Consider the following 27491-nt stretch of genomic DNA (forward strand, 5'->3'; position numbering starts at 1 on the left):
TTAGAGAGGAATTTGTAAGTAAAGAAAATTTCAGAGCCTCGCCCTAGTAAAAGAGGACCAATATTCTTAATTATGGAAGGTTTTCCTCATCCCTCTGCCTCCCTCAAATTTAATGACTATATGGCTACAGACAAGGATAGCTTTTTTTGTTTTGTTTTGTTTTTCGAGACATAGTTTCTTTGTAGACCAGGCTGGGCTCAAACTCACAGAGATCTGCCTGCCCCCCTCAACCCCACCCAATGCAGGGATTAAAGGAGTGTGTCATCACCACCCAGCCCAAGGGTAGCATTTTTAAGATACTTTTTTATATTGGTATTAGTTTAGAATTATTTTATATAAATTTTGTCGTAGGGATCATATATTTTAGTGACCAATGATTTTCACTTTAAAATTTTTATTTGTGGTCTTTACTTTGCTGTGCTTTGTTTTTGAGAGGTTGAGTATATTTTTAATTTGCACCCAGCATGTTTTTCCCCCTTTAAACCCAAGTCTTATTCAGAGATTTCAGCACTTGGAATCTAGAAGTGTTACAATGAAAACTGTTACTCTTCTCTAATAACACACACTGCCTGTTGCAAGTGTCAAGTGGGACTTTTTGGGCAGCAACCCATCTCATGAATATATGAACTATCTTTAAGAATTTGGGAAGAATTTATATACTGAGTATTTTTTTAAAACAACCAGTATGACCTTGAATTGGAAACCATGTTAATAAAACTGGAGTCTGAGATGTCTGTGTCCTTTCAGATGTGTTCTCATCTTAGGGTGTGGATCAAGTCATAAGTACCTTAGATCCAGGCATATTCTCACTTTTATGTGGATGAAGTATTTCGTCAAAAGTGCAAATGCAGTGAGTCTTGCTGCCAGCCTGTAATCCGAGCACTTGGAAGGCTGGAGGAGAGTGGAGAGTTTTAGATAAACCTGGGCTAAACAGCTACACCCTGTCAAAAAAGAAGGAAAAAAAAAAAAAAACCTAAAAAAGCAAAATAACAAATGTTTTCTATATGCTGAAATATATGTCTCATGTCATTTACTAGGCAGTCTTATTTAGTGAATATTCTTCCTTATGCCTTGGTAATCATGGAGTTGGAGTGAAATTGGTAGCCTATTCTTTGTCACATCAGCTCCACATTTTCCACTTTATGTTGCAAAGATAATGTTGTTTGTTCTGTTGCTTAAATGTAGTTAAATCTGTGAGTAGTTTGGAGTCCAGAGTCATCAGATTCCCCTGAAGCAGGTGTTACAGGTAGGTGCTTGTGAGCTGTCTAATGTGGGTGCTGGAAAACAAACCTGAGTCCTCTGCAAGAATATTACTTGCTTTTGACCACTGAGCTGTCTGACCAGTGTACAGACATGTTCTTATCTTAAATCTTTAGAACACTAACACTAGCCAAGTGATGAGTTCAAGACCAGTCTGGGCTACAGTGTAAGTTCAAGGCCAGCCTGTAAGAATTAGCAAGATCTTGTCTCAAAATCAAAAATTTTAAGGGCTAGAAAGATAGCTCAGCAGTTAAGAGTGCTTGCTGCTTTTGCAGAAGACTCAGGTTTGGATTCAGCATCTATATGGTAGTTTGTAACCATCTATATAACTCCAGTTCCAGGGAATCTGATGCCTTCTCTGACTGCCACAGGCACCAGGCATGCATATGGGGCATATACATACATGCAGGCAAAACACGCATATCCATAAAATAAATCTTTAAAAAATATTGATTTTCTTTCTGGGTGGGGTGGTTGCACATGCCTTTAATCTCAGCACTCTGGAGGCAGGCGGACCTTTGTGAGTTCAAGGCCAGCCTGCTCTACAGAGAGTGAGAGAGTTCCAGGGTAGGGCAAACAGGGCTACACAGAAAAACCCTATCTCAAAAAAACAAAACCAAACAAACAAACCACTAAAGCAATGGAGTTTTCTTTCTCTTCTAGAAATTGCTATGAGTCTTTTTTTAGTCAAAAAATATATTTTTTAACTATAGTCATCCTCGTGGTCTGTTTTCATCTAGATACAAAACAGCATCTATCATTTTGTGGCAATCAGAATATAATATAAAGACTTTTCTTCTCAAGGCCAATAAGCAGTGGGTGGCAAAGGTGCATGCTGCCAAGCCTAATGACCTGGGACCCACATGGTAGAAGGATAGAATGTGCTCCTGCCATTGTCCTTTCCACACATCCACTGTCATGTGCATGTTCACACATAAGTAAATGCAGGCAGGGGCTGCTTTTTCTTGGTGTTGAAGAAATTGCATGGGTTTCCGTTCCCAGCCCCAAGTAGTGGCTTACAATTGTCTGTTAACTGCAGACCAGGTGATTGAGTGCTCTCTTCTGGTCTCTGGCAGGCACAGCACATATACGTACATGTAGGCAAAAACTTTATGAATATAAAGTAAATCTTCAAAAATATAGTACTTAGGGGCTGGAGAGATAGATGGCTTAGTGGTTAAGAGTCCTGGCTGTCCCCCCTAGAGGACCCAGGCTCAATTCTCAGGACCCACATGGCAGCTCACAACTGTCTGTAACTCCAAGATCTGACACCCTCACACAGACAATCATGCAGGTAAACCACCAATGAATATAAAATAAAAATAATTTTAAAAATCACAAAAGGAATTGTTCTTTCTTTTCTTTTTGGCTTTTTGAGACAGTCATTATATAGCCCTGGCTCACCTGGAATGCTGTGTAGACCAGGCTGGCCATGAGTTCACAGAAATCCTCCCACCTGCCTCTGCCTCCCAAGTGCTAGGATCAAAAGCATGCACCACCACTGTTAGCACATACATTTTTCTTATCATTGTTTTGTTTTTCAAAGCAGGGTTTCTCTGTGTAGCTTTGGAGCCTGTCCTGGAGTTCACTCTGTAGACCAGCCTGACCTCGAACTCACAGAGATCCGCCTGCCTCTGCCTCCTGAGTTCAAGGCCAGCCTGTTCCAGAACATCCAGAGCTACATGGAGAAACCCTGACCTCTATAAATTGCTAATTTATAGAGGCAAATGTTTTGTATGTTTTGAAAAAGGGTATTGTATGTATTCCAAGCTGGCCTGGAGCTTTAGTCTGTGACTTTTACTGACCTCAAACTTATCCTCAAGCCTTGTTTCCATGTGCTGGGTAACAGGCATGTGCCACCACAGGCATGTATAGAATTACTGTGAAAACGTTAAAGGAAGGAAAGTTTAATTCAGTCATTTATTAAATAGGTTTATTTCTGGCCTTCCATGTGCCAGACACTGTCTAGGTGCAGCAACAAAACACATAAATCTACCTTTGTACAGCTTATTTTTCAGTTACAAGAAACAGATTGTAAAAAAATATAGTATGCTAGATGACTTTATCTAGGATAGAAAAAATAATGAGGCAGGAGTATGACTGGCTGGGAGAGAGGATTGCATTATAAGGGTGTCAGGGAAAGCTCTCACAGAGATGGTGACAATTAAGGAATCAGCAGTAGCGGGGTGTGTGCCCTGATAATCTCTCAGGGACTGGAGAACATTACCCAGACAGCAAACTGCAAGCACAAAGCCCCGAGACAGGAATGAGCCTGTGCTGTGAGGAACTACAACAAAGTAAAGTGGCATGATTGGAGCACAGTGCGCTTAGGAGAGGAGGTCAGAGAGGTAATAGAGTGCCCACCGCTTTTGCAGGCCCCTTTGCGCCATTGTACAGACTGTGGCTTTTCCTCAGAGTGAGATGGGGTGACTGGAAGTTCCCTCGACTGTTGTGACATTCCACAAAGCAAAAGAAAATACAGATGTCCTGATCTTGGTCATTTCAGAAGCTTTGTCTCTCATGTAATCGGAGTGTTAAGTGATGGCTCCTAGAGAATAGTCACACATGTTAGATTTCAACACATGTCAATAGAAGAAACTCCTGAAATACAGGTCTTATATTTTAAAATTAAATTTTAGATAATATGATAGGATATTGATCTGTAAGTATTTATTCTTGGGTGACTTGACCCTGCTTATTATAGAGTTCTCAATCCTGAATTATTATCTTTGGAAAAAGCAAAGTCAAAGGTGTGTTCTGTAGGAGACCTTTTGTTCACTGTTAAACAGTTGAGGGGCGGTATCATCTATACTTTAACCTTTTCCAGTGAATGTGACCTAAAAATGCTAATTCTGGAAAATTAATTGAAGACAAAAATCTAGAAACTTAAGAAAAAGTGAGAAAAGAACTAAAGGTTTCTACTTCAAGAATCACATGAATAAGCTTCGTGTAGTGGCTCATTCCTTTAATCTCAGCTTGCAGAGGCAGGTGGGTTTCTGTAATTCAAGGCCAGCCTGTTCTACTTTGTGAGTTCCACGACAACCAGAGCTACATAGTAAAAAGCCAGAAGGTGATGGCACACACTTTTAATCCCAGCACTTGGAAGGCAGAGACAGGTGGATCTCTGTGAATTCAAGGCCAGCCTGGTCTACAGAGCAAGTTCCAGGATAGGCTCCAAAGCTACACAGAGAAACCCTGTCTCAAAAAAAAAAAAAAAAAAAAAAAAAAAAAAAAAAAATTCACACGTTTTCATTTCAAAGAGTTGGATATCTTCTGCTGCCTGGAAGTTAACACTTTAAGGCATTTATCTTCCTGCCTTTAAGGTGTCCAGAACTGTGTGTCCCCTTGACTACCTCCATTTCAAATAATGCCTTGTACAGTGGTGCTCACCACCATATTTGTTGAATGGATTTGAGCTGACTGCTGCTCCTTGATAGAACTTTGTGGGATTTTTCTAAGTTATAATTTTTGGTCTTTGATTAAAGATGTCCTGCTTTAGCATCCTGTTTAGTGTGTCCTGTTTAGGGTGATGGTTATTTCTGTTACTAATAGTAACCACGTTTGGTTTTACCAAAATCTACTGCAGTCTGAGGAAAATCAGTGTGAATCAGTGTGTTAAAGTTCATATGTACACATTTGAGAGATTTGAAGGCTAAGCAGTGATTTACATAGTGCCTCATTTTCCCCTTTTAAAGGAAAATAGGATCTGTTGTATCTGTTTTTACCTAGCTTCTGTTCCTACAAGCCCAATTCCCTTTGTAGGATATGTGACAGATTATTAAACAGTTGTGCTGTAGACAGCAGTCAAGATAACCTCACTGATCTTCAACACAAACTCCTTTTTCTCCCTTGCATAATCAGTATTAATAACCTGGTCTTTTGTGGACTCCCCTCCGATGTTATATACTTTATAGTAATTTGTTTCTCAACAATATTGACATGGGGCAAATGATGTTTCTTTTAGCTTATACGCAAGAGTATTAGAACCACATGGTCTTCTAAACTTTCAAGTATACCCTTTTTGAGCTGAATAAAAAGTAGATCATTTAGGCTAGAGTATTAGAATAGTAATTTTGTCTAGTAAGTCCTTTTATCAGTCATTTCATTGCAAATGTATCACCTGATTTTTGTGAACTTTTCCCTTTTGAGAACAGCCAAAGTAAGAGGTATATGAGACTCAGAATCTAGTTAAGCTGACTCATCATCTCTATTTCCAACAGAGATTTCCTGCTAGACAAGACAAATTAGAGTTTTCCTACTGATTTGACTTGGTGAGTTTTATGTAGTTTTATTTATACAGTTTAATCAGGAAGGGGTAAAGCAGAATGAGATAGACAGAAAATTTATTGTGATTGAAAAATGTACCTCTTTTGTGCAATCTACTGTTCCCGATTTTAGTGCATATTGAAGGTAAAATTGAAGTCATATAAGGAAAACATGTGATTTTCTTTTTAATGTGTATGTAATGTTTGAGTGTGCACCAGTGTGCATGTGGAGAGTAGTCTGTCATCCTCAGCAACAGTATCCACCTCCTTTGAGACAAGGGTGTCTTATTGGCCTGGAGTTACCAATTAGGATAAACTGGCTAGCCAGTGAGTCCCAGGGATCCCCTGTCTCTCTGGATTACAAGTAAGTGCCACCATGCCTAGCTTTATGTGGATTCTGGGGCTTGAACTCAGGTCCTTGTTCTTACAAGGTGTTTTATCAACTGAGCTATCTCCCCAGCCCAACCCAAAGACACATTTTTGTAAATGACATTAATAAGGTTTTATTCTAAATATCCCTACTGGGAATAAACTAGAATCTTTTAGTCATATCTATTTTGGTGACTAATATATACTAGGAAAAGATTATACATACAGATGATGGGGGAAGCAATTGTATTTGAATGTAATTTTTTTCTTTCTTTTTTTTTTTTTTAAGATACAGTGATGATCTGTATCGCATAAGCAGGCCTCAAACTCATCATCCTTTTGCCTCAGCCCTCTCAAATGTTATTATAGGAGTACACCAGCAGTCCCAGCTGGGTTTAAATTTTTAATCAAGGGTTGATAATACATGATATGGAAACAGAGTAAGAAGAGCTCCTTTGAGGGTTAGGATTACAGTTTATAAAGCAAAAAGCTGTAAGCAGTGTGGTGGCATTTTTGGTCTGTATAAGGAGTTTGAATTTTGAGCTTTTTACCTTTTTGTATTGTACCTTACAACTTAGTTCTTTAATGTTGACTTAAAATCTTGCTACCAAAATGGCTCTCTTCAAGTGTTTACTCTGTGCTCTGATTTATGCCTCAAACCTCTATGTATACTTTTACAGAGTCTTAGTGGGCAAATGGTGTTACTGCATTTTAATCTTTTCAGACAAAGGTCATCAGGAACTAAGGACATTCTCTTGAGATAGACATCCTGTTCAACTTTCTTGTTTTGTCTGCTTATGTGTGTTTTACTTTCCCCTTGAGTCAAGAATTTGGAATGCACACTGGAGACTGAGAACTTTCTTGTTTTCCTTTTCTCTGTGGAGTTTATTTCGATCCTTAACATAGGTCATTGCCTAGCTAGACTGGTTACCCATTAAGCTCCCAAGACTCTACCTCCAAGTGCAGAGGTTTCCAGTTTATGTCTCTGACAACACTTTACCCAAAGAACCATCTCCTTGTGAATGCTCCCTCTATCTCTGTCTTCCTCCTCTCTGCCCTCCCTCATCCCCCCTAGCAGACACCAATATAGGGTCTCATTTATTCTTGGCCTCAAACTGTATGACCAGGATGACCTTTTTACCACTTGTTTTTTCTCCTGCCATTTCCCAAATGCAGAGATCACAGACATGTGCTATTATGCCCAGTTTATGTGGTGCTGGAAATCAAACCCAGGATTTCCTGTATTCTAGGCAGGAACTCCACCAACTACACTCCATGCCCATGCCAGAACTTGGGTGTTTTGCTTGTTTAGTTTTTCGAGCAGGGTTTCTCTGTGTAACAGCTCTAGCTATCCTGGAACTGATTTTGTAGACCAGGCTGACCTCAAACTTACATAGATTCCCCCTGCCTGCAGGGATTAAAAGTGTGTGCCCCCACTGCCTGGCTGAATTTGTTATTTTTCAGAAGGAATTTATTTTCTGTGTTTAGTTTCTAGATAAGGCACCTTGCTTCATTTAATCAGGAGATGTGTTCAGTTAAGACCCTAAAAGATCTCTCTCTCTCTCTCTCTCTCTCTCTCTCTCTCTCTCTCTCTCTCTCACACACACACACACACACACACAGAGAGAGAGAGAGAGGGAGAGAGAGAGAGAGAAGGAGGGAGGGAGGAAGGGAGGGAGGGAGGGGGAAAGGGCTGGGCAGGTAGCTCTGTGGTAGAGTACTTCCTTGTCTTGTTGGAAGGGGTAGGGCTTTTCCTTTCAAAAAGTATTTCTGAGGAAAATTGAGTTCCCTGATAGGTTGTAGTGGTTAATGGAGAACATAATGGTTGGTTTTGTAGCATGGTAAATGCCCTGGAGCAGGTAAGGCTTTTCTGTTTCCAAGATAATGAATTTACTCTTCACTCTATATCCCAGTACTGATTCTAACTCTTTTATATTCATTCCTTGGGTTCCCTATCTGGTCAATTTTTATTAGCAATAAATATTTTAAATAGTTTCTTCTTATAAGGCCAGTGGACACTGTGGGTTATAATAGGCAGCTCTTTTTGTTAAATAAAATGATTTCAGTTTTTTAATTTCTTGCATGCTGGACACACATACATAGTATTAGATCTACTCTTTTGTCTATTTATGGTTTAAAGATTTTTTTTTTAAAAAAGTATTGTGTAGGTGTGTGTTTGTCTATGTATGAGTATGTACATGTAAGTGCAGAAGCCTGTGGAAGTCAGATGCTTGGATTTCCCTCTGGAGCCAGGATTACAGGGGGTTGTGAGGCACCTGAGATGGGTGCTGGGAACCAAACTTGGGTCTTCTCTAAGAGCATTATGATCTTAATTGCTGAGTTATCTCTTTAGCTTGTTTACTTGTGTATAAAGTTTTAGGTCAGCTAGCTAGGTGGCTAGTGGGTAAAGGCACTTGTCCCCATGTTGATGATCCAAAAGATTTGGATCCTTAGAAACTGCATGGTAGAAGGAGAGAACCAACTCCCATAGTTTGCCCTGTGCCTTCATACAGGAGCCCTGCTATTCATGCACCCTCATAAACACTAACTAAATAAATGCAAAATTTTTGTTAGAAGTATCAAAATCCCCAAACTTGTTTAGACTTGAAATTATGATCTTCCCATTCTTCATTCAACTATGCTGGGCGCTGGTGGCTCATGTCTTTAATACCAGCACTCAGGAGGCAGAGGCAGGTGGATCTCTGTGAGTTCGAGGCCAGCCTGGTCTGCAAAGCTACACAGAGAAACCCTGTCTCAAAAAACCAAACTTTATACATTTTGTTTATCTTGTATGTGTGTGTGTGTGGGGGGGTCACATATGTGATGAGCTTTGGGCGTATAACTAGTACTAGAGTCTACTTAACCATAGAATTTTCTTACTACTTTCTCCTATTAATTTTTTTTTTTTTTTATTACTTTCCAGAAGAGAAATCTTTGACATGTGGGAGATGTTAAAATCTTTACCTCTACCAAGTTTGCTCATTGTGGTCTTGGAAGGCTTTGCTCATGCCATTCATTGGAAGTGGCACATGATTTTAATTTATTTATGAAAATAGAGTCATAAGGAAAAGTCCACTTTAAAGTGAAACAGCTCCTTTATGAGCAAATTTAATTTTGATTTGAATTTGTGTTGCTCCATTTTAGTTAGACATCTCTCAATGATGGATCTGAAATTGATGTGTGTGGAGAGCTTATTCTGATATGCTGGGGTTTTTTTTGTTTGTTTGTTTTGTTTTGTTTTTTAAGCAGCTGGTGGAGTTTTGTTTCCCAGTGGGAGTTTTGTAGTTAACAAAAGCAGCATTTCACCTGCTGGTTTTAGCCTAAGCCTTGTGAAACCTATGCTTGTTTCGGACATGTATTTTTCTGGATTCCTCCATCCAAGTGAAAGTGGATTTTTTTCCCCTCATATGCTGTTATTTGCATGTATTTTGTTTCATATCTATTTTTGCCTATATTAAAAAGCAAAACAGAACTCCAAACGTCTTTCTAATGTCTGAAGTTTTTCAGTCCTCCAGAGTAGTTGAATAGAATCTCCTCTCCAGGGCAAGCTTTGGAATTTGGCGTGTAGATGTGTTGTCTTCTCCCAGTGTTATTTTGAGGGTAGAGGATGATGCCAGTGTATCTATCTGTACCAGTAACTCTTAAAGTGGGGTAGATTTGAGGGGAAGGAAATTCCTTCCAGACCCTTAAATTGGCAAACAATTTTTATTTATTTTTTGCTTTTTTATTTTTGGCTATCTGGAAAAGTTGTATATCTAAAGTGAAAATTGTTCCATATTTTAGCCTTTGAGCTGGCTGCTAGATCTCCTTAGGGACAAGGACAGTTTGTGGTTATTTATAACTTACTGCCTTGTAAAGAAGGCAATAACACTGTAAACTCCCAGCATACCCTGAAGCTTGGGAATGAGTGGGCACATTCTGCTGTTAACCTATTGTATTTTTGGGAAAGACTTGATAGTCTTTCATATAAATTCTTGTTTGTTGCCAGTTTAACTTTGTATGCATGAGCCTTCTCAGTCTATTTGGTACTAGAGAAGAAGGAAGAGTAGCTTTCTAGTTGCAAACATCCAAGTCCTCACAGTTGTCTCAGAATCTGTACTTGCCTAAGACATGTCTGTAGCCTGGGGAAATCTTGTATATTAATGCTATCTTTGTTTCAGAGTTCCCCACATATACAATAGTTTGAAAAAAAAATAACTTTAGAGAAACTTAGTTAAGTGTCCAGCCATAGATGTGTCTACCATTGTACATGTTTATCTTGTTTTTGTTTTTTTTTTTTTTTTTTTTTTTCCTTTTTCTTTTCTTTTCTGAGACAAGCTTTCTTTGTGTAGTTTTGGGGTCTGTCCTGGAACTCGCTCTGTAGACCAAGCTGACCTTGAACTCACAAAGATCCGCCTGCCTCTGCCTCCCGAGTGCAGGTTTTTTTTATTTATGTCAGTTTTAAGATCAGGTTGTATCAAATAGGAAAATTATAGATTGAATCTAAGTAAATGCTAATTATTTGCCTCAATTTGATTATTTTATTGGAATTTTATTATATAGAATTTCAGTTGAAGTAACTTAGAAATTTAGACTAGCTGCCTGACAGTTACTGTAATGCTACTTTATTTGTGGCTTTTGTGGGGGGAGCTTTGGTTTTGGTGAGTGAGAGTCTGTGTGTGTGTGTGTGTGTGTGTGTGTGAGAGAGAGAGAGAGAGAGAGAGAGAGAGAGAGAGAGAGAGAGAGAGAGAGAGAGAGAGAGAGAGATGGGGGTCTCTCTCTGTAGTCCTGGCTGTCCTGGAAGTCACTGTAGACCAGGCTGCCCTCAAACTCACAGAGACCCACCTGTTTCTGCCTCCTGATGCTGGGATTAAAGGCCCGCACCTGTTAATGTTACTTTCTCTGAGAGAAATTGTTCTGGGAAGTGTGCTTCTCTCTGTATCATCTTGTAGAGTCAGGGATTCTCCCAGATCCCTGCAGATTCTCTTTTCTCCTATTTTCTGAGATCATAAAAAGAATTTTGACTATAGTTTTAAGATGTATTTAATAAATAGTTTATGACTAAAATAAATTTTTTCTGTTTTTTGTTGTTGTTGTTTGTTTGTTTTGGATTTTGAGTCAGGGTTTCTCAGTGTAGTCTTGTCTGTCCTAGAACTCACTCTGTGGACCAGGCTGATCTCAAACTCACAGAGATCTCCTGCCTCTGTCTCCCAAGTGTTGGGATTAAGACATGCACCACCACTGCCCAGCATGAATGAAGAGTTTTTTTTTTTTAAAGGTATGCTTGAGAAACAAGGGGGGTTGGATGGAGTGCCTGCCAGGCAGGTGGTAGCCACCTGTAATCCCAACAGACAGAAATGGGATCCAGGGACAAGCTGGCTCATTAGACTAGTCAGAATTGGCAAGTTTCTGGATTCCGTGAGAGAACCTGCCTTAGTAAATAAAAGGAAGAGTGATGGAAGGTGTTCACCATCAGGTTTGGCCTTCACACGTGCTCACATAAGGGCAGGCTCACTCACACTCTCTCTCTCTCTCTCTCTCTCTCTCTCTCTCTCACACACACACACACACACACACACACACACACACACACACACACACGTGTGAACCCATATGTATACGTGGATGCATACCACACATGGATATACACATAAAAAAAGGTATGCCAGAATTTATATATCTACATTTACTCAGTGGTTCATACAGTTTAACTTAGTAAGTTGAACACACTTAGGAAACAGATATCCCAAAGAACCTAGCTACTCAACAACAGGATCATGGAACAAGTATTTATTGAATGCCTGTCGTGTTATTACTGGAGACACAGGGGGATAGTATTTTCTTGTTGAACATAAATTCTTGTGGAGAAGACTAAATAGGTGTGGGAACAGAAGCAAGGTAATTTTAGTGACAATAAAGGAAAAAATGAGGTAATGTGGAAGAAGCAGGCTGAGAAGCGAGGGCTGTCCCTGATTAGGTTGGTCAGGGAAGGGCTTTTTATAGGGTACCTACGTGACAGGAGGGAGTCAGCTAGAAAGACCTGATGGATCCAGGTACTGTGCATCATGCCTGTAATCCTAGCAGTTGCAAGGCTATGGCAGGAAGATTGCAGTGAGATGTAGCCTGGGCTACAGAGTGAGACCCTGCCCATAGTGGGAGAATGTGAGGAAAGAAAGCTCTCCAGGCTCAATAAAAAGTTCATGTGCTCAGTAGTGATTTGTGCCAACAGAAATAAGGCATACTGGTTTAAAAGAAATGTAGGCATCATTATGAGTCAGGGTGGTCCAGTCAGGGCAAGAAGGCTATTTTACTCAGAATGTCATAAGCCACCCAAGAATTTGTGTCTTGTCTCATTTGGATTAAAAATTTATTATTAAAGGGGTGTGTGTGTGTGTGTGTGTGTGTGTGGGCAGGCAGGCCTCAGGTTTCTTTCTCTTTTGTCCTTCACATCATCATCATCATTATTATTAATATTATTAATATTACTATTATTATTTTAAATAGGGTCTTTCACTGAACCTGGAACTCACCAATTTGGCAAGACTAGCTATCCAGTAGGCTGTAGAGATCTACTTGTCTCTGCTTTCCCAACATTGGGATTATGCATGTGTACTGCCATACTCAGCTTTTTATGAGGGTGTTGGGGATCTGAACTCAGGTCCTCATTCTTGTTTTAAGAAACCAGAATCTAGCTGGGAGGTGGTGGCACCTTACCCTTAATAATAGCACTCAAGAGGCAGGTAGATCTCTGTGAGTTCGAGGCAGCCTGGTCTATAGAGTGAGTTCCAGGACAGGCTCCAAAGCAACAAAGAAAAACCCTGTCTCAAAAAACAAACAAAAAATGGGGGGAGGGGGACAGAATCTAGCATAAGTCAAGGAAATCAATTTATACTTCATACCCTTCTACTTTCTACTCCAAGAACAGCATTGTTCCATTATTTCCATTAGTAAAATCTGATCTTCCTTCTGGTATAATTTCAAATTCTGACATCTTTCAGCACCATGTTGACAGTCATCAAATCCTGGAAGTGTATCAACAGTTTATCACTCTTCATCACAGTGTGAATTGTTGATCCTATACAGTTGTCCTCAAGCTCTAGCAGCAGGAACTGCAGTGGATCTGTGGTTGCATTTGCCACCGTGGCCTCACTGGAAGTTGTTGTTTCTTTTTGATCCCTAGATCCATTTAATATTACAAAGTGCTTGTATAGGTACATAAGATTTTTTTTTTAAGGTGAAAACAAAAACAGCAGTAGTCCTATAAGACTGTACAGTACATGAACTGGATAGATAAGAAACTCCAACCTTTCATTTTAAGAAGTGTCTCTACATTAAAAAAAAAAAGCTTAGTGCATTTAATATTTCATTAGATTAGACCAAACTACAAAGCATTTACTTATAATAAATATTAAAATCTCATTCTAATATTGCATCAGAAGATGTCAATATGACCTGTAATAGCTGTCCCTAAGGTAATGAAAAAGTGTTACCTCCGAGGCTGAGTATGCTTGAACACATAACAGAAGAAACTGAAACTCCTTTTAGGTCACATTAGCCTTTTGAAAATGAATATACCCAAAGTTTTGGGGTTTTTTTGGATTTTTGAGACAGTGTTTCTCTGTCTAACAGCCCTGACTGTCCTGGAACTAGCTTTGTAGACCCAAACTCATAGAGATCTACCTGTCTCTGCCTCTCAAGTGCTGGGATTAAAGGCATGTGCTACCACTGCCTGACCTTTTTAATGTTCTTAACTGTTCTCTAGTAGAAAGCTCTGTTCCTAGCTCATGCTATATTCCTGCTATATTTTTGCTGGGTGTCACATGGAATTGCCATTAAGCACCTATTTTGACTTACTAAACAAGTTTCATGGTTCAGCTTAGTATCTTTATGATTTTATTTCTATCATTTTAAAACTGGTGGATATAAAGTTAACTCAGCATGTGTGCAGCATGTATGAGATATGTCTGTGTACATTGATTTATTTTTTTAATTCTCTGGATGAGTAGATTAATGATAAAGGAATGCTCATGAAATATTAAACAAAATAGCTATACAAGCTGTCTGTTTTGTACTTTTCTAGTGAATTGTAGCTTAGCTCAGTGCATACCATACATAAACAATTGGCTTTTCTGTTTATTATTAATAAAATCTGTCTGTATGTTGAAATAGTTCTGATTATATAGGAAGCCAAATAATTATTGGCTAACCCAAATTAATTAGCCCACTTAATGTGTGTTTCCAAAACGAAATTACAGTCAATTTCTTAAGTTTTAAATTCTTTTATAAAAGGAAGATACACTTCATACTGAAAAAAAATCCAATTTTTACTAGATCTGGGATTTAATGTTATAGGATAAGAGTTAGGCTAAGAGATGTTTGTCATTTATCCAAAAAAACTAATTACTGATTGTGATTGCATTGCATATCTGATGTACTCAGTGTTGTTTGAAAGCCTATTTTAGAGATCTGTCAAAAAAGAAACAACAAAACAGAAAAGTTATCTAAGTTAATGTAACTAGTTAAGTGTTTTAATCAAAGTATTTTTACTGAGTGAATAATACCTTTGTTTCTAGGTACTATATTAGATGATAAAGGAATGGATATAAAGAACAGATGCAAATTATGTTTAACTTTAAAACCTACTACAGGCACCTGGATGTTTTTTAAGTGTATAAGAAAGCAGGAAGAGGTGATTCAGTGTAGACTCAGTTCCAAGATTATTTTTACATGATAGTATTTGTATGTTTCTCTTTTATCTACATCCTGTCTTCCATTGTTTAACCTTCTAGTTAGAAATAGTATGATACTTATTGACTTAAATCTCCTGTCAAAAGACGGTTAGTCCCATCAGAGACAGCCAGTAGCTAGTAACACTGCTTCCATTATTAGAATTGAGAGGAATATGCTGAAATGTGTTGTGTGTGTGTGTGTGTGTGTGTGTAATCCAGGAAGGTCTTTCCCTACAAGTCAGAATTTTACAGAGTCAGCAGGAAAATAAATGGTGCATAAAGGCATCCTCAACCAAGAGTTGTCAGTGCACTAGAGTTTGGTAAGCTTGGGGAAATAATTTTCTCCTTAGAGAACTTGGATGATCATGTCTTAACTTGTGTGAAGTCTTGAACAATATGTTTTGGCTCTAATTGTCTCTTTCGAACATTCTCAAACTATGACCCTCAAATAGATCTCTTCTTTCCCAAGATTGTTCTTGCTGCGCATCTGCAGTAGTTGGCATGAAGTGTGGAAGAGTTCATGCAGCACCAGGTTACTTTGCTGATGAACACTTTGCCCATGGTGCCCACTATGAGTGAAATTAATTAGACTTCTGCCATCCCAGTCAATTTCCCTCCCAGCAGGTTGTCTGGTTAGAGCTGCTCAGAGCTGAGATTGAGTCTCCGGTTCTCCTAGGTGCTCGGTTGGGCATTAAAAAAAAAGGAAAAATAATATATATATATATATATATATATATATATATATATATTTTTTTTTTTTTTTTTTTTTTTTAAAGGAGAAAAATGGCCAGGACCAAAATAGTGTTTCTCTTTAAAAACATTTTTGTTTTAATTATTTAAAAAAAACCACTTTGTTGTAATAAACAAATAAAAACATGATACTGCTAGATTAAAGTAGCCACTAAAACACATACTTGTCCAACTCCAATAAAATAGTATTTTTTTATTCCTGATCATAATGAAGTAGTACTCAGTGGAAAGAAACTAAGGAATTAACAGAATGTCATTAGAAAAAAAAAAAAATACATGTCTTCTTGCTAGACTTTTAAAATTTGTAGTTGTTGAACCTGGGGATAAGCAAGCACTCTACCACTCAGCTATATCCCTAGCCCTATAAATTGTTCATTGTTAGATGAATTTGAAGGTTAAAAAAAAAAAAAAGAACTTCAAAATAAGCTCAGATCAGTATTTTGTGATGACTCATTGTCAAGTGTAGCCTCCAACATGCCTCACAAGCCAGGTTTTAAGCTCTTAACTTATGTGTAAGATTCACATCTTCATTGCTGCACTGTCCAGAAGTAGGAAATCTGCAACTTTATTGGAAGCAGCAGTGATAACTGGGATTTGTAAAATTGCCTAAGGCATATTAACTTGTTACTAGACAAACAAGCCTGTGAGACTGGGTCTTATGACTTGCACAAGCCAATGGATGCAGTAGTTTGAAACAGCATGCCATGTGTGTAAGATGGCTAACTTCATCTGTGATGGCAGGTGATGCTTTAGTTATAAATGCTTCTAGGGCAGGATCATGACCATTTATTTACACTTACAAATATTTTTCTTCTGGATAAGTATAGCTATATCTTATTAATCCTGCTAATGCTATTTAAGCAATTGTTTATGACCTGAGATACTACTGAAAGATTTTGCTGTTATTCATTTGTACCATCTTCTACCCAGAATTTGAGGCAGACTGAAAGACATCTCAGGTGATAAACATGCCAAATCATGAAGGCCTGAGTTCTGATTCCCAGCACCCATGAAAATCTATGCCTGGTGGTACATGTCTGTAATCCCAGCACTGGGAAGGCAGAGATCCAGGAGGATCCCTGGAGCTTAGGGGTACTGGACATCTAGCCTAGCTGAATCTTGGCTCCAGTTTCAGGGAGAGATCCTGTCTTAAAAAATGGGGGAGCAACTCACAGAGATCCGCCTGCCTCAGCCTCCCAAGTGCTGGGATTAAAGGGGTGTGCCACCACCACCCAGCATTTTGTTTCAACAGTATGCTTTTATTTGGACCAGTACTTATATTTGTAGAAATAATGACTGCACGTTTCAAAGACATGTTCTTTTCATTGGCACTGTGTTTGAGGACTATGCTGTTACAGATCTACTTATTATTTTAAATCCTAAAACTTATTTTCCATTATATGGAAATAACATAGGTTACTTACCTGTTTCTTAATAAAGGGCATTTAGTTTGTTTCTAGCTTTTCACTGTTGTGGTGTCACATTGACACTCTAGTCCATGTTTTGTGCATAAGTGCAGACTTTCTCAAGGGCAGTGGTCCCAGGAGTAGCACTGCAGGATCACTTGGGACCTTGCTAGAAGTTCACTCTTGAACCCATCCCAAACTGCTGAATCAGAAGCTTAGGGGTAGGATCTGTATTCTTCTTAACAGGTGATTCTGTGCTTTCCTAACTTGGCAGTCTCTGTTGCAGTGCATTCTCTTCAAGTGGGGGTGCTAAGTTCTGTAGTGTGTGTACTTTAAACTCTGCTAGATATGACCAAATCCCTACACAGATGGTAAACTCATTTTAGGGTGTTACAACAGTGGGAAAGAGTTTCTATGTCTACCCTGTATCTCTGCAACTTTGCATCCTTTGACTCCCCCCCCCCCCAGGGTTTCTCTGTAGCTTTGTAGCTTTAGAGCCTGTCCTGGAACTAGCTCTTGTAGACCAGGCTGGTCATGAACTACAGAGATCCACCTGCCTCTGCCTCCCGAGTGCTGGGATTAAAGGCGTGCACCACCTACTGGCCTTGACTTAACTTTCCTTGTTTTGTTTTGTTCAGTTTTGGTTTTTGAGAAACAGTTCTGACTGGCCTAGAACTCTAGTTCTGATTGGCCTAGAACTCTATGTAGACCAAGCTAGTCTTAAACTCACAGAGATCTGATGCTTCTAAAGTTCAAGTGCTAAGATACAGGCCTTACATTTTTAATAATTTTATTATATTTATTTTGTTGGGATGTCATGCATGTGCCATGGACATTTTGTAGGATTTAGTTATTTCCTTCTACTTTGTGGATTGCAGGGCTTAAACTTACATTAGTAGGCTTGGTGGCAAGCACCTTTATCTGCTGAGCCATCATACAGGTCCATGACCTAAATTTTAAAAAATAATTTGAGTTGGATTTTATTTATTAGTGGTACATCCATCCCATCAAGATGTATTGCAGCTATTTGAAAGAGGCTTGGGGCTATAAAAGAGGTATAAAGTTAAAGAGACTTGAGAATATTTGTGTACTGGCAGAAATTTGATACTGTTGAAATGATTGGTTGCCATGAGAATGTAAATTGAGAAAATGATTGAAAATTAAACCATGGGGAGTAACAGTAAAAGAGAAAAATCCAATAAAAGAAATTGAGGAAGGCCAGAAGTGGTGACACACACCTTTAATACCAGTACCCTGGAGGCAGAAGGCAGATCTCTGAGTTCCAGGTAGTCTGATTTACATAATTAGTTCTGGCCAACCAGAGCTACATAATAGAGAGACCTTGTCAAAAGAGATGTGGTGGGAGAGAGTGAAGGAGAGAGAGAGAGAGAGGGAGATGTTGAGGATGAAGAGTGGTTAGCAGAGAAAGCAAGAAAAATCTAGAAAGTCAGGTGAAAATTTGATGTGATGTTGTGGAAGAAGAAACACATGGAAGGGAGGTGTAAAAATGTTGCCCTTTAAGAGAGCAGCTGGCAGAGGAGTTGAACAGAAGGCTGCTCTTAAGTTTGCAGTGAAGCACAGGCGATCAGGAAAACTGGAGGGGTAGGTAGGTACCAAGGTCATTTTCCACCGGAGCAGAGCATTCATGTTCTAAGGGAAGGTTCTGGTAACAAGGAGGTATCTAGTATTAGCCATGATGACTGTTTGTCAAGCAGCCTTTTCGGAGATGTGCTTTAATATACCCTTTGATTACATTTGCCTGTTTCTGTTGTTTTACTAGGCAACGCATGTTGGCTTGATACTGGCTTTGTAGATTAGCTTGGCCTAAAATTCAAGAGATCCACCCTCTATTTCTAGAGTGCTGGGATAAAAGTTGTATGTGACACCCTGCTCAGTTTTTAAAGATAATATTGAGTATTATGCAGAAGAGAAATAGAAATTTAATTATTTATTTAATTCATTTATTGACAGAGTCTTATGTAGCCCTGGCTGGTCTGAAACTTTCTATACAGTTCTCTAATTCAGAGATCCACCTCCCTCTGCCTCCTGAGTGCTGAGATAAAAATGTGAGCCTCCATGCCTAGATAATAATGTAATTTTGCTTAGGAGACTACATGGTCTTCTCTGAAGTTAGTGTTTAGATCAAGACAGAACATTTCAGACAAGCCACAAAGTTTCCAGTATCTTATAAGATCAAACAAATAATAGGATAATATGGGGGGGGCATGGGAGACTGGGAGGTGTGGAGGGGGGGAACTGAGATCAAGATGTAATATATGAGAGAAGAATAATAAAAATTGAGATTGGCCAGGCGTTGGTGGTGCACGCCTTTAGTCCCAGCACTTGGGAGGCAGATGCAGACAAATCTCTGTGAGTTCAAGGCCAGCCTGCTCTACTGAGTGAGTTCCAAGACAGCCTCCAAAACTACACAGAGAAACCCTGTCTCGGAAAACAAACAAAATTGAGATTAACATTAAAAATAATCAGAAAGACTCTAATAAGTCTTACAATAAGTTCTACTTCTTGGTTCTTATCAGGGTGAAGAAAAACCAGAAATCTTTGCCCTCTGACTTTGGAAACCCAGTTTAACCTTCAAACTGGCGATGTCAAGGGTTCCAAGTCCTCCACCTCCGGCAGAAATGTCGAGTGGTCCCGTGGCTGAGAGCTGGTGCTATACACAGGTAAGTTCATGTTTTCACTAGTGGGCAAAGCAACCCAACTTTTCAACTTTGAGTTTCCTGGTTTCTCTGGAGCATAAATCCAAAAATTGCACAAGATGAGGTCCTTGTTAGCCTTGCATTTCTTGTTTTTCTTATGTAGAGTCAGAATCCCCAAGGCTAGTGCTTTTCTATGGTGATTGAAGGGGGAATCTTTGGCTAGATTTTTGTTTTTGAGACAGGGTTTCTCTGTGAACAGCTCTGGCTGTCCTTGAACTTGATTTGTAGACCAGGCTGGCCTCAAACTCACAGAGATTTTGTCTAGATTTTTTACATCCTCCTTGATAGGGGTATATTCTAAAGCTCAGAGCAGTGTTAGATTTACAGCCCCAGGAGTACCAGCAGCATCTCAGTTACAGGCTCTGTTAGGACCACAGGGTTTCCAATTTTCCTACCCTGTCCATGTTTTGTTGTATTATTGCTATCCTTTCCTTGACTGTGTGTGTTTTTCTCAATTCCAGCCCGTTTTTTCAGAAGTTGAAAACATAAAAGCAGTAGGTCACTGAGGTTTCTCTAACATGGATGAAGGGCTTAATGAACTGCTATCTACCTGTGGGGATAAGGGAGGGTGCTTGTCTGACCTTCAGCCTGTTTTTTCCAGGTTCCCCACATCTTATTTAATTCCTTCCTAATTTTCTGTCAACAGATCAAGGTAGTGAAATTCTCCTACATGTGGACCATCAATAACTTTAGTTTTTGCCGGGAGGAAATGGGTGAAGTCATAAAAAGTTCAACTTTTTCATCAGGAGCCAATGATAAACTGAAATGGTGAGGAAGAACACTTCTAGTTGTAAACTTGTTCCATAAGTTGCCTATTTTGCTTGGTTTGAATAGGATATGGACAGAATATAAGTTCTTTCAGGCAGGGACTTTACTTTTCTTATCCCTATTGCCTAGAATAGTGTCAGAAACAGTAGGTACTCACTAATAAGTGGTTGAAATATTTTATTATAACTTAGCAAACTCAAGTTTCTAGGGCAATATAAATGAATAAATAGGCCGGGCAGTGGTGGTACACGCCTTTATTCCCAGCACTTGGGAGGTAGATGCAGGTTGATCTCTGTGAGTTCGAGGACAGCCTGGTCTACAGAGCGAGTTCCAGGACAGCCAGGGTCACACAGAGAAACCCTGACTTGAGAAACCAAAAAGAAAAAGAAAAGGGGGTGGGGAGAATAAATAGGACCAGTGTTACCATAGTGGAAGGAAAAGAACTGATTTCTGCAAGTTGTCCTCTGACCTCCACAATAGAACCATGGCACGCATAGACACACCACACACACACACACACACACACACACACACACACACACACACACACACACACACAAGAAATTAATAAGTGTAATTAAAAATTTTTAAAGGTGTATTAGAAGGCTGGGAACATAGCTCAGCAGCAAAGTGCTCACCTAGTGTGTGTGAGCTTCTGGGGTTAGTTCTTGGCACTGCAGTAAATATATAAAGGCTGGTAGGTACCCAGCTCAGCTAACTAGAACTGTGTGTGGAGAAGGGCTAACTGTCACCAAACTAGCAATACGTCTAGTCTTTGTGGGTTTCTTTTTGTTTGTTTGGAGATGTGGTCTCATTAAGTAGTGTTGACTGGCCTGAAACTCAGCATGTAGACTAGACTGACCTTTAACTCACAAAGGTCCACCTGCCTCTGGTTCTTGGGTGCTGAGATTAAAGGCATGTGCCATCTTATGCAGCAACAAATGTAAGTTTTTTTTAACATAAAATCTTGACTTTTACATTGCCTGCCCATACACTAAGATTTAGATTCCATCTCCAGAACTCATAAACTGGGCATGGTGGCGGATACCTTAAATCCCACAGCTCAGAGGTAGAGAGAGGTTCTCTACCTCTCACAAGAGTTCAAGGTTAGACTAGGTGATGGTGGCACATACCTTTAATCCCAGCACTCAGGAGGCAGAACAGATAGGTCTATGTGAGTTCAAGGCCAACTTGGTCTACAGAGCAAGTTCCAGGATAGCCAAGGCCACACAGAGAAACCCTATCTCAAAAAAATAAAACAAACAAAAAGAGTTCAAGGTTAGACTGGGTATGTTGGCACACACCTATCATCCCTACACTTAGGAGGCAGAGGCAGGTGGGTCTATGAATTCAATGCCAACCTGGTCTGCATAGCAAGTTCCAGGCTAACCAAGGTTACATAGTGAGACTTTCTCAAAAAGGAGAGCAAGTCAGTGGTTCAAAGTTGTCCTTCATGAAGTCCTGTCTCTAACAATCATAGCTTACTTTTAAGCAGTAAAGGAAATTTATTTTGCTTTTGTTATTAGCAGGGTGGAGATAAGTTTCATCCAGGAGGCACATTGATACTTGCAGACCTCATTTTCCCTGCTCATGTTCCATGCTATTAGATGTCTTAAGTGTTGCTTCCCTGTGCTTGAAGTAACAATAGGTATATCTGCCACATCCCAGCAAGTCTTTGTGTTTTCTTTGAATTTATTGTACAGTCAAGAGTATGTCATCCATGCACTGAATGGATTAAGTCTGTGATACCTGAACTAGTGTCTATTGCAAGGTGACTATGATCTGGGAGTGAGGATGAGTGTAATTGAAACCAGTTGTCATTGTGAGGAATAGAAGAAGGTAGTTAAGGATAAAACCATATGTTCCCAGCAAAGATCAAAACATTTTTGTTTCTGAACCACCACTTTGATCTCTGATAACCCACTAAAGAGTTTATTAATTTAATATTTGCTGATTTTGTACATTAAACAGTAGACTAAATACTGAGTGAAATGTTTATTCTAGGTATTATATTTAAACCTCTCAAGCATATTGTATATTTGGCATCTGTACTCCCTAGAGAGACACTGAATTGGACCACCTGTTTGAGAAAGGTGACATAACCCTGGCAAGACCTGAAGATACCTGTGGCTTATGTATCTGTATGGTAGAGCAGTGTCTGAACTACATGCATTTCAGCTAATGACATTTACAACTTAACTCGGTTGAGCCTATTAAGTTCTGTCTAAATTCTGTTTTGAATCATCCTTAACAGATTGGCACCTCAGACTCTTATTTAGAAGCCAAGCTAAGAACATTCTCCTGTCAAATAGGAGTTTTACTTTTATCTCTGCTTCTCCCACAATGCCTCTGTTATTTTTAAATCTTAAGATATAATTACTGGAGGCTAGAGAAGTGTCTCAGCAGGTGAGAATACTTGCTGCTCTTGCAGAGGAGCTGAGTTTGCTTCCTAGCACACACATTGAATGGCTCATAACCAGCAGACTCCAGCTCCAGAGGGATCCCATGTCTTTGATGACAGACATGTCACACACGCACGCACGTACGCACGCACACATACATACATACGATAAAATAACTATAAAAGAGTATGGATCATCCGGGTGTGGTGACACATGCCTTTAATCCCAGCACTCAGTGAGGCAGAAGTAAGCGGGTCTCTGTGAGTTCAAGGCCAGCCTGGTCTACATAAAGAAGATTTTTCAGGACATCCAGGGCTGTTAACACAGAGAAACCCCTGTTTAGAAAAGAAAAGCAAAAAAGAGAGAGAGACTATGTAGTATTGTGAATACTTCTTCCAAATACATTTTTCTCCCACCGTGTTTCTAAAAGTCTCTCTGATTCTTTAAAAATTTATTTCTTCATGAGAAACTAAGGGCTATTTTTTCTGAGATTGAAGAATAAAAAAAAATTTAAATATTTTAAGCTAAGATAGGTAAATGATTTGACAGTTATATAGGAAATGGCAGAGATGTAAGGGATGTGGATGCCCTTTTATTTTTGTATATTTTTTAAAAGCTGATCCAAATTGTTATAGAAAAGTTGTTTTCCAGTTTCTATTAAATCAGTCTCCCGGTAAGGGGCTTGGACTATAAAAAACAAAACCTAACAACAACAGCAACAGAAACACTTCTCCTCTGGATTCTGATGTTCCATGCTAGACTTCAGGAGCCATAAGGATTCTTTTGATCCACATTTGCTTCTGTGTTGGGCAGGTGTTTGCGAGTAAACCCAAAAGGGCTAGATGAAGAAAGCAAAGACTACCTGTCACTTTACCTGTTATTGGTCAGCTGTCCAAAGAGTGAAGTTCGGGCAAAGTTCAAGTTCTCCATCCTGAATGCCAAGGGAGAAGAAACCAAAGCTATGGGTAAATGTTTCTCTACCTACACATCCAGTAACTTCATACACTGCTAAGTTGTAGATTTGAGCTGGTCTAAATATGATTCTCTTTTTCATTCCAGAGAGTCAGCGAGCTTATAGGTTTGTGCAAGGCAAAGATTGGGGATTCAAAAAATTCATTCGTAGAGATTTTCTCTTGGATGAGGCCAATGGGCTTCTCCCTGATGACAAGCTCACCCTCTTCTGCGAGGTAAGTCCTTTTGCCCTGCTTTGAGACTGGCAATTCCCTGACCTGATGTGTATTGGTAGACTTAATTGTTTCATGTCAAGGATGTGGAATGAGAAAAATCCCCAAGGGGAGTGGTTCTGTACAAATGTTATTTATGTGACTGATTGAACTGCCTTATGATTTCAAGGTTGTTGGGCACCTGGGCTCTCCACTTGTTACTGTTCATAAGAACAAAGATTGTATCTGTCAGTTTTGAGTTGTTTGAGTCAGGATCCTCACTTGTGGGGAGTGGGGAGGGTTCAAATAGTATGTGGAAGGGCTGACACTTCAAGCTGAGCAGTGGCCAGCAACTGCAACTAAATGTGTGTGTGTGTGTGTGTGTGTGTGTGTGTGTGTGTGTGTGTGTCTCAAACTCCCCAGCTCCTTCTTGGGGGGCAAGTGTTTGTCTGCTCTTTTGGACTAGGTGGCTCCTTGCAGGAGTTAAGTGTTCATGGTTTATCTTGCAGGGATCATTATGAAATAGGAAAGTGAGGGACCACTTTTTCTAAGGTGAAAGCTGTGAAAACTTATAGCTTAGAGGGGGAGGAGTCAGCTGTCATCAGATTGAAGGGTCAGTGTCTCTCAACCAGAGGCCTAAGAGCCTTTGGTAAAGTTTAGAAAAATTCCTTGACCCAGGATCCAATTGAAAGGGGCTTATTAAAATTGGTACTGTATATCGTAAGTGAAAGAAATGGTAGTGTATCAGCATCTGTATGAATATATGAATTGTGACACTTTTATGTTTAATGAACTTGAAATGTGAATTTCACGTAAGTCCTGCTAGTTGCAGGTTATACTCACTTGCCTGAGTAGAGCAATGAGAATTAACTGTATGGATTTGTTTGAGGTTAGATGTTATATAAACAGAATCTGTTTCAATCTTTTCCTGTTGCCATCATAGGGATTTATGGGTTGTCTTTTTTTCCCCTTTGGTTTTTTTAAAAGCAGGTATCTCTGTAGCCCAGGCTGGCCTCAAGCTTACCCCTGCAATCCTGCTTAGCCTCCAGAGTGCTGAAGACTTTTATCTCAGGAAAAAAAACCTTGAGACAGTGGAAAATTCTAATTTTGTTGGAAATGAAAGCCAGTCTTCAAGCTTCTCTCTGAAGAATCTTCCCTAACTATTCCCTGTGGCATTTCAGGCAGTACCGTGACCTGTATTGCAGCCTTCTCAAGTCCATAGTGGGTCCATCCTTTTCTAGTACGCTGCTTCCTCTTTCCCATACCGTTCCAGTGCTCCCACCCCTGGATTGTGATCTGTGATTTGGAAACTGTTTGGCCTGCCCTCACTTGGTTACTCTTATCCTGTGGTTAGGTCTGAGGCTGAGTTCCAGCAGCCTCTCTTCACTTCCCATATGAAATTCTCTTAGGAGAAATCCTGTGGTTAAGTTTAGATTTGCCTTACTGACTTAGAAGGGAAGTGAGATGACACGTTGGAAATGAGGAGATGTGGAACGGGGAAACGTCTGCTGGGTTCTGCTGATGCCGTGGTTTCTCGCCATAGAACCAGGTGTGCCATCTGTTCCTCTCACACTTCCCAGTTGGCCACAGGTGCTGAGTGTTGCTTCTCGTACTTGGTCTTGTGCCTAGTGAGACTCGTTCCTGTTCCAAGGCTCTCTGTGGACTTAGTAGCATTCAACACTGCAAGACAGTTGCGTGGGGGTGTGTATTGGATGTGTGGGTTTTTAAAATGTCTGCAATTCATCCAAGTTCTTAGCACTTTTCACAGCTAGACCATTTTCCATGTAAGTCCTATTCCTTTGACCTGTTTCCCTTATGTCAGTGGAATATTTATACACACGTTTATTTTAATTCCTGCTTATATTTTATGTTCTACTATTTTCATTATTTTTTAATTATTTAGAGGTTTTTATGAAACCTCTAAACATGGAAATTCAGTTGCAAGTACCCACTGTGCTGCATTGTTCCCTTAGTCTATGCCCAGACACTTCTTTGCTATCCAGATGTGCACTAAGTGCAGCTGCTTCAAAGATTCTTGGTGCTCCCAGAGGTCACGGAATCTGAAAGTGAAAGACTGAGAACCATGCATGTGCCCGTTTGGCCTTTATTTCAGTGGTATTTCTGCTACTGAATGCTTAAGTGAGATAGATAGTAAACTGAAAGTACCAGGTGAGTGGTCTTGTTTGTAATGTGCCATGTGGGGCTCGCTTTCAGTTCTCAGTGAGTTTTGTCTATTAGGAAATACAGCAATTCTTCCAAGTTGAGTTTGTTCAATTAACATATTTAAATATTTTCTAAGCATTTTTGAATCATCCCTTATCACAATCCTTTAAGCTAGGTTAGTTCTGTTTTCTTCATTTCTTGTTACACGAGAGAAGCAGTGCCTTGGGAGGTCAGGTAATTTTTTCTAACATTGTACAGCAAATTAATGTCAAGGCCATGTCAGCTCTCCATTTCCCACTTCTTGTCTGCTGTGCTGTACTAAGTGGAGCCGAATGCCTTTCACCCAAGAGAGCAAGGGATCTCCCAAGTTTTCTTAATAAAGAGTATTTACTTTGGTAATGAATGGGAGAAAATACAAAGCATGTTTAAAATATATTTTTAATTTTCTCCTTAATAATTTGGGCCATAGAAAACCTTTGTGAAAAATTTCAGCTTCTGTTAACCCTTTCTAGTTATTTATATAAAACAAATACTCTTTAGCAATGATGGTGCATATATTCCCTCTTTGCCTATGCAGGTAGAAGAGTCCTCTTTGCAAGGTGGCAGTTAAGACAAAATGGGAAACACCATATGAAATATCTTTCTATTCTCATACATAGAATATTCTTTTGGTTACCTGGGAATACATATTTTTTTTTGCCTAATTTTAAATAAATATGTCTATTCATTTTTCCCTTTTTAATTAATGAATTGTTGGTATGCATTAATTGCACTGTATGGAACAACCAATATTAGATTGTTCATTTATTTATTTGTTTTGTTTTTTAATTTGATTATTCTTGACCTACAAAGATGTTAGCTTGATATGTAGCATCTTTTATATTTTTGGTTGTGAGCCTAGCTTTTAACGGCTGAGCCATGGCTCCTTCCTGATATGTAGCATCTTTGTAGGTTATAAAACATATTTATGTAGTAAACCCTCAACCCACTCTTAAAATCTCAGTAACTAGAGGATAACCTGTGTGTGCTGTTTCCTTATACTGAATACTTGTCCCCTGACCAAAGAATGAGGCAGTCATTTCACTTTTTTTTTCTTATTTTACATATTGATCCCAGTTCCCTCTCCCTCCCATGCCCCCCACCCTCCTCTCATCTCATCCCCCCACCCCCACTCCACAGGGAGGGTGATGCCTTCCAGGAGGAATCAACAAAATCTGTCAAGTCATTTGGAAGTCACTTCACTTTTTATAATATTCTCTATCGTTTGTTTATATGCCTGAACAATACATTCTTAAGGTTTTGGCTGGGTGGTAGTGGTACACGCCTTTAATCCCAGCACTTGGGAGGTAGGTTTCTGCTACTGTTTTGCTTCAAATGATGTACTACACAATAAATAGTGTGGTATTTCCTTATTTTTTTTCACATTTTTAATTGCATAGACACTAAAGTGATTTTCATGGATTTTTCTCTTTTATGGAGGTGAGTGTACAAGATTTGACGGTCCTTAGTCTTTGATAGGT

The 27491-nt window shown here is 39.4% G+C and overlaps 1 protein-coding gene across 2 annotated transcripts in view; it reads left to right on the top strand.

The window, feature by feature from the left end:
* Spop (speckle type BTB/POZ protein) overlaps window positions 1–27491 on the top strand; it is a 77620-nt gene that overhangs the window by 35907 nt on the left and 14222 nt on the right. The window contains exons 2-6 of one of the 2 annotated variants that reach the window (XM_051205715.1): window positions 5481–5531; window positions 19296–19439; window positions 20122–20243; window positions 23459–23610; window positions 23705–23832. In XM_051205715.1, the coding sequence (XP_051061672.1) occupies window positions 19362–19439; window positions 20122–20243; window positions 23459–23610; window positions 23705–23832 (480 nt within the window). In that variant the 5' untranslated portion in view covers window positions 5481–5531; window positions 19296–19361. The remainder of the gene's footprint in view (window positions 1–5480; window positions 5532–19295; window positions 19440–20121; window positions 20244–23458; window positions 23611–23704; window positions 23833–27491) is intronic. The other variant, XM_051205640.1, reaches the window with a different exon arrangement.

The sequence above is a fragment of the Phodopus roborovskii genome, unplaced genomic scaffold (genome assembly GCF_943737965.1).
Source record: "Phodopus roborovskii unplaced genomic scaffold, PHOROB, whole genome shotgun sequence".
NCBI lineage: Eukaryota > Metazoa > Chordata > Mammalia > Rodentia > Cricetidae > Phodopus > Phodopus roborovskii.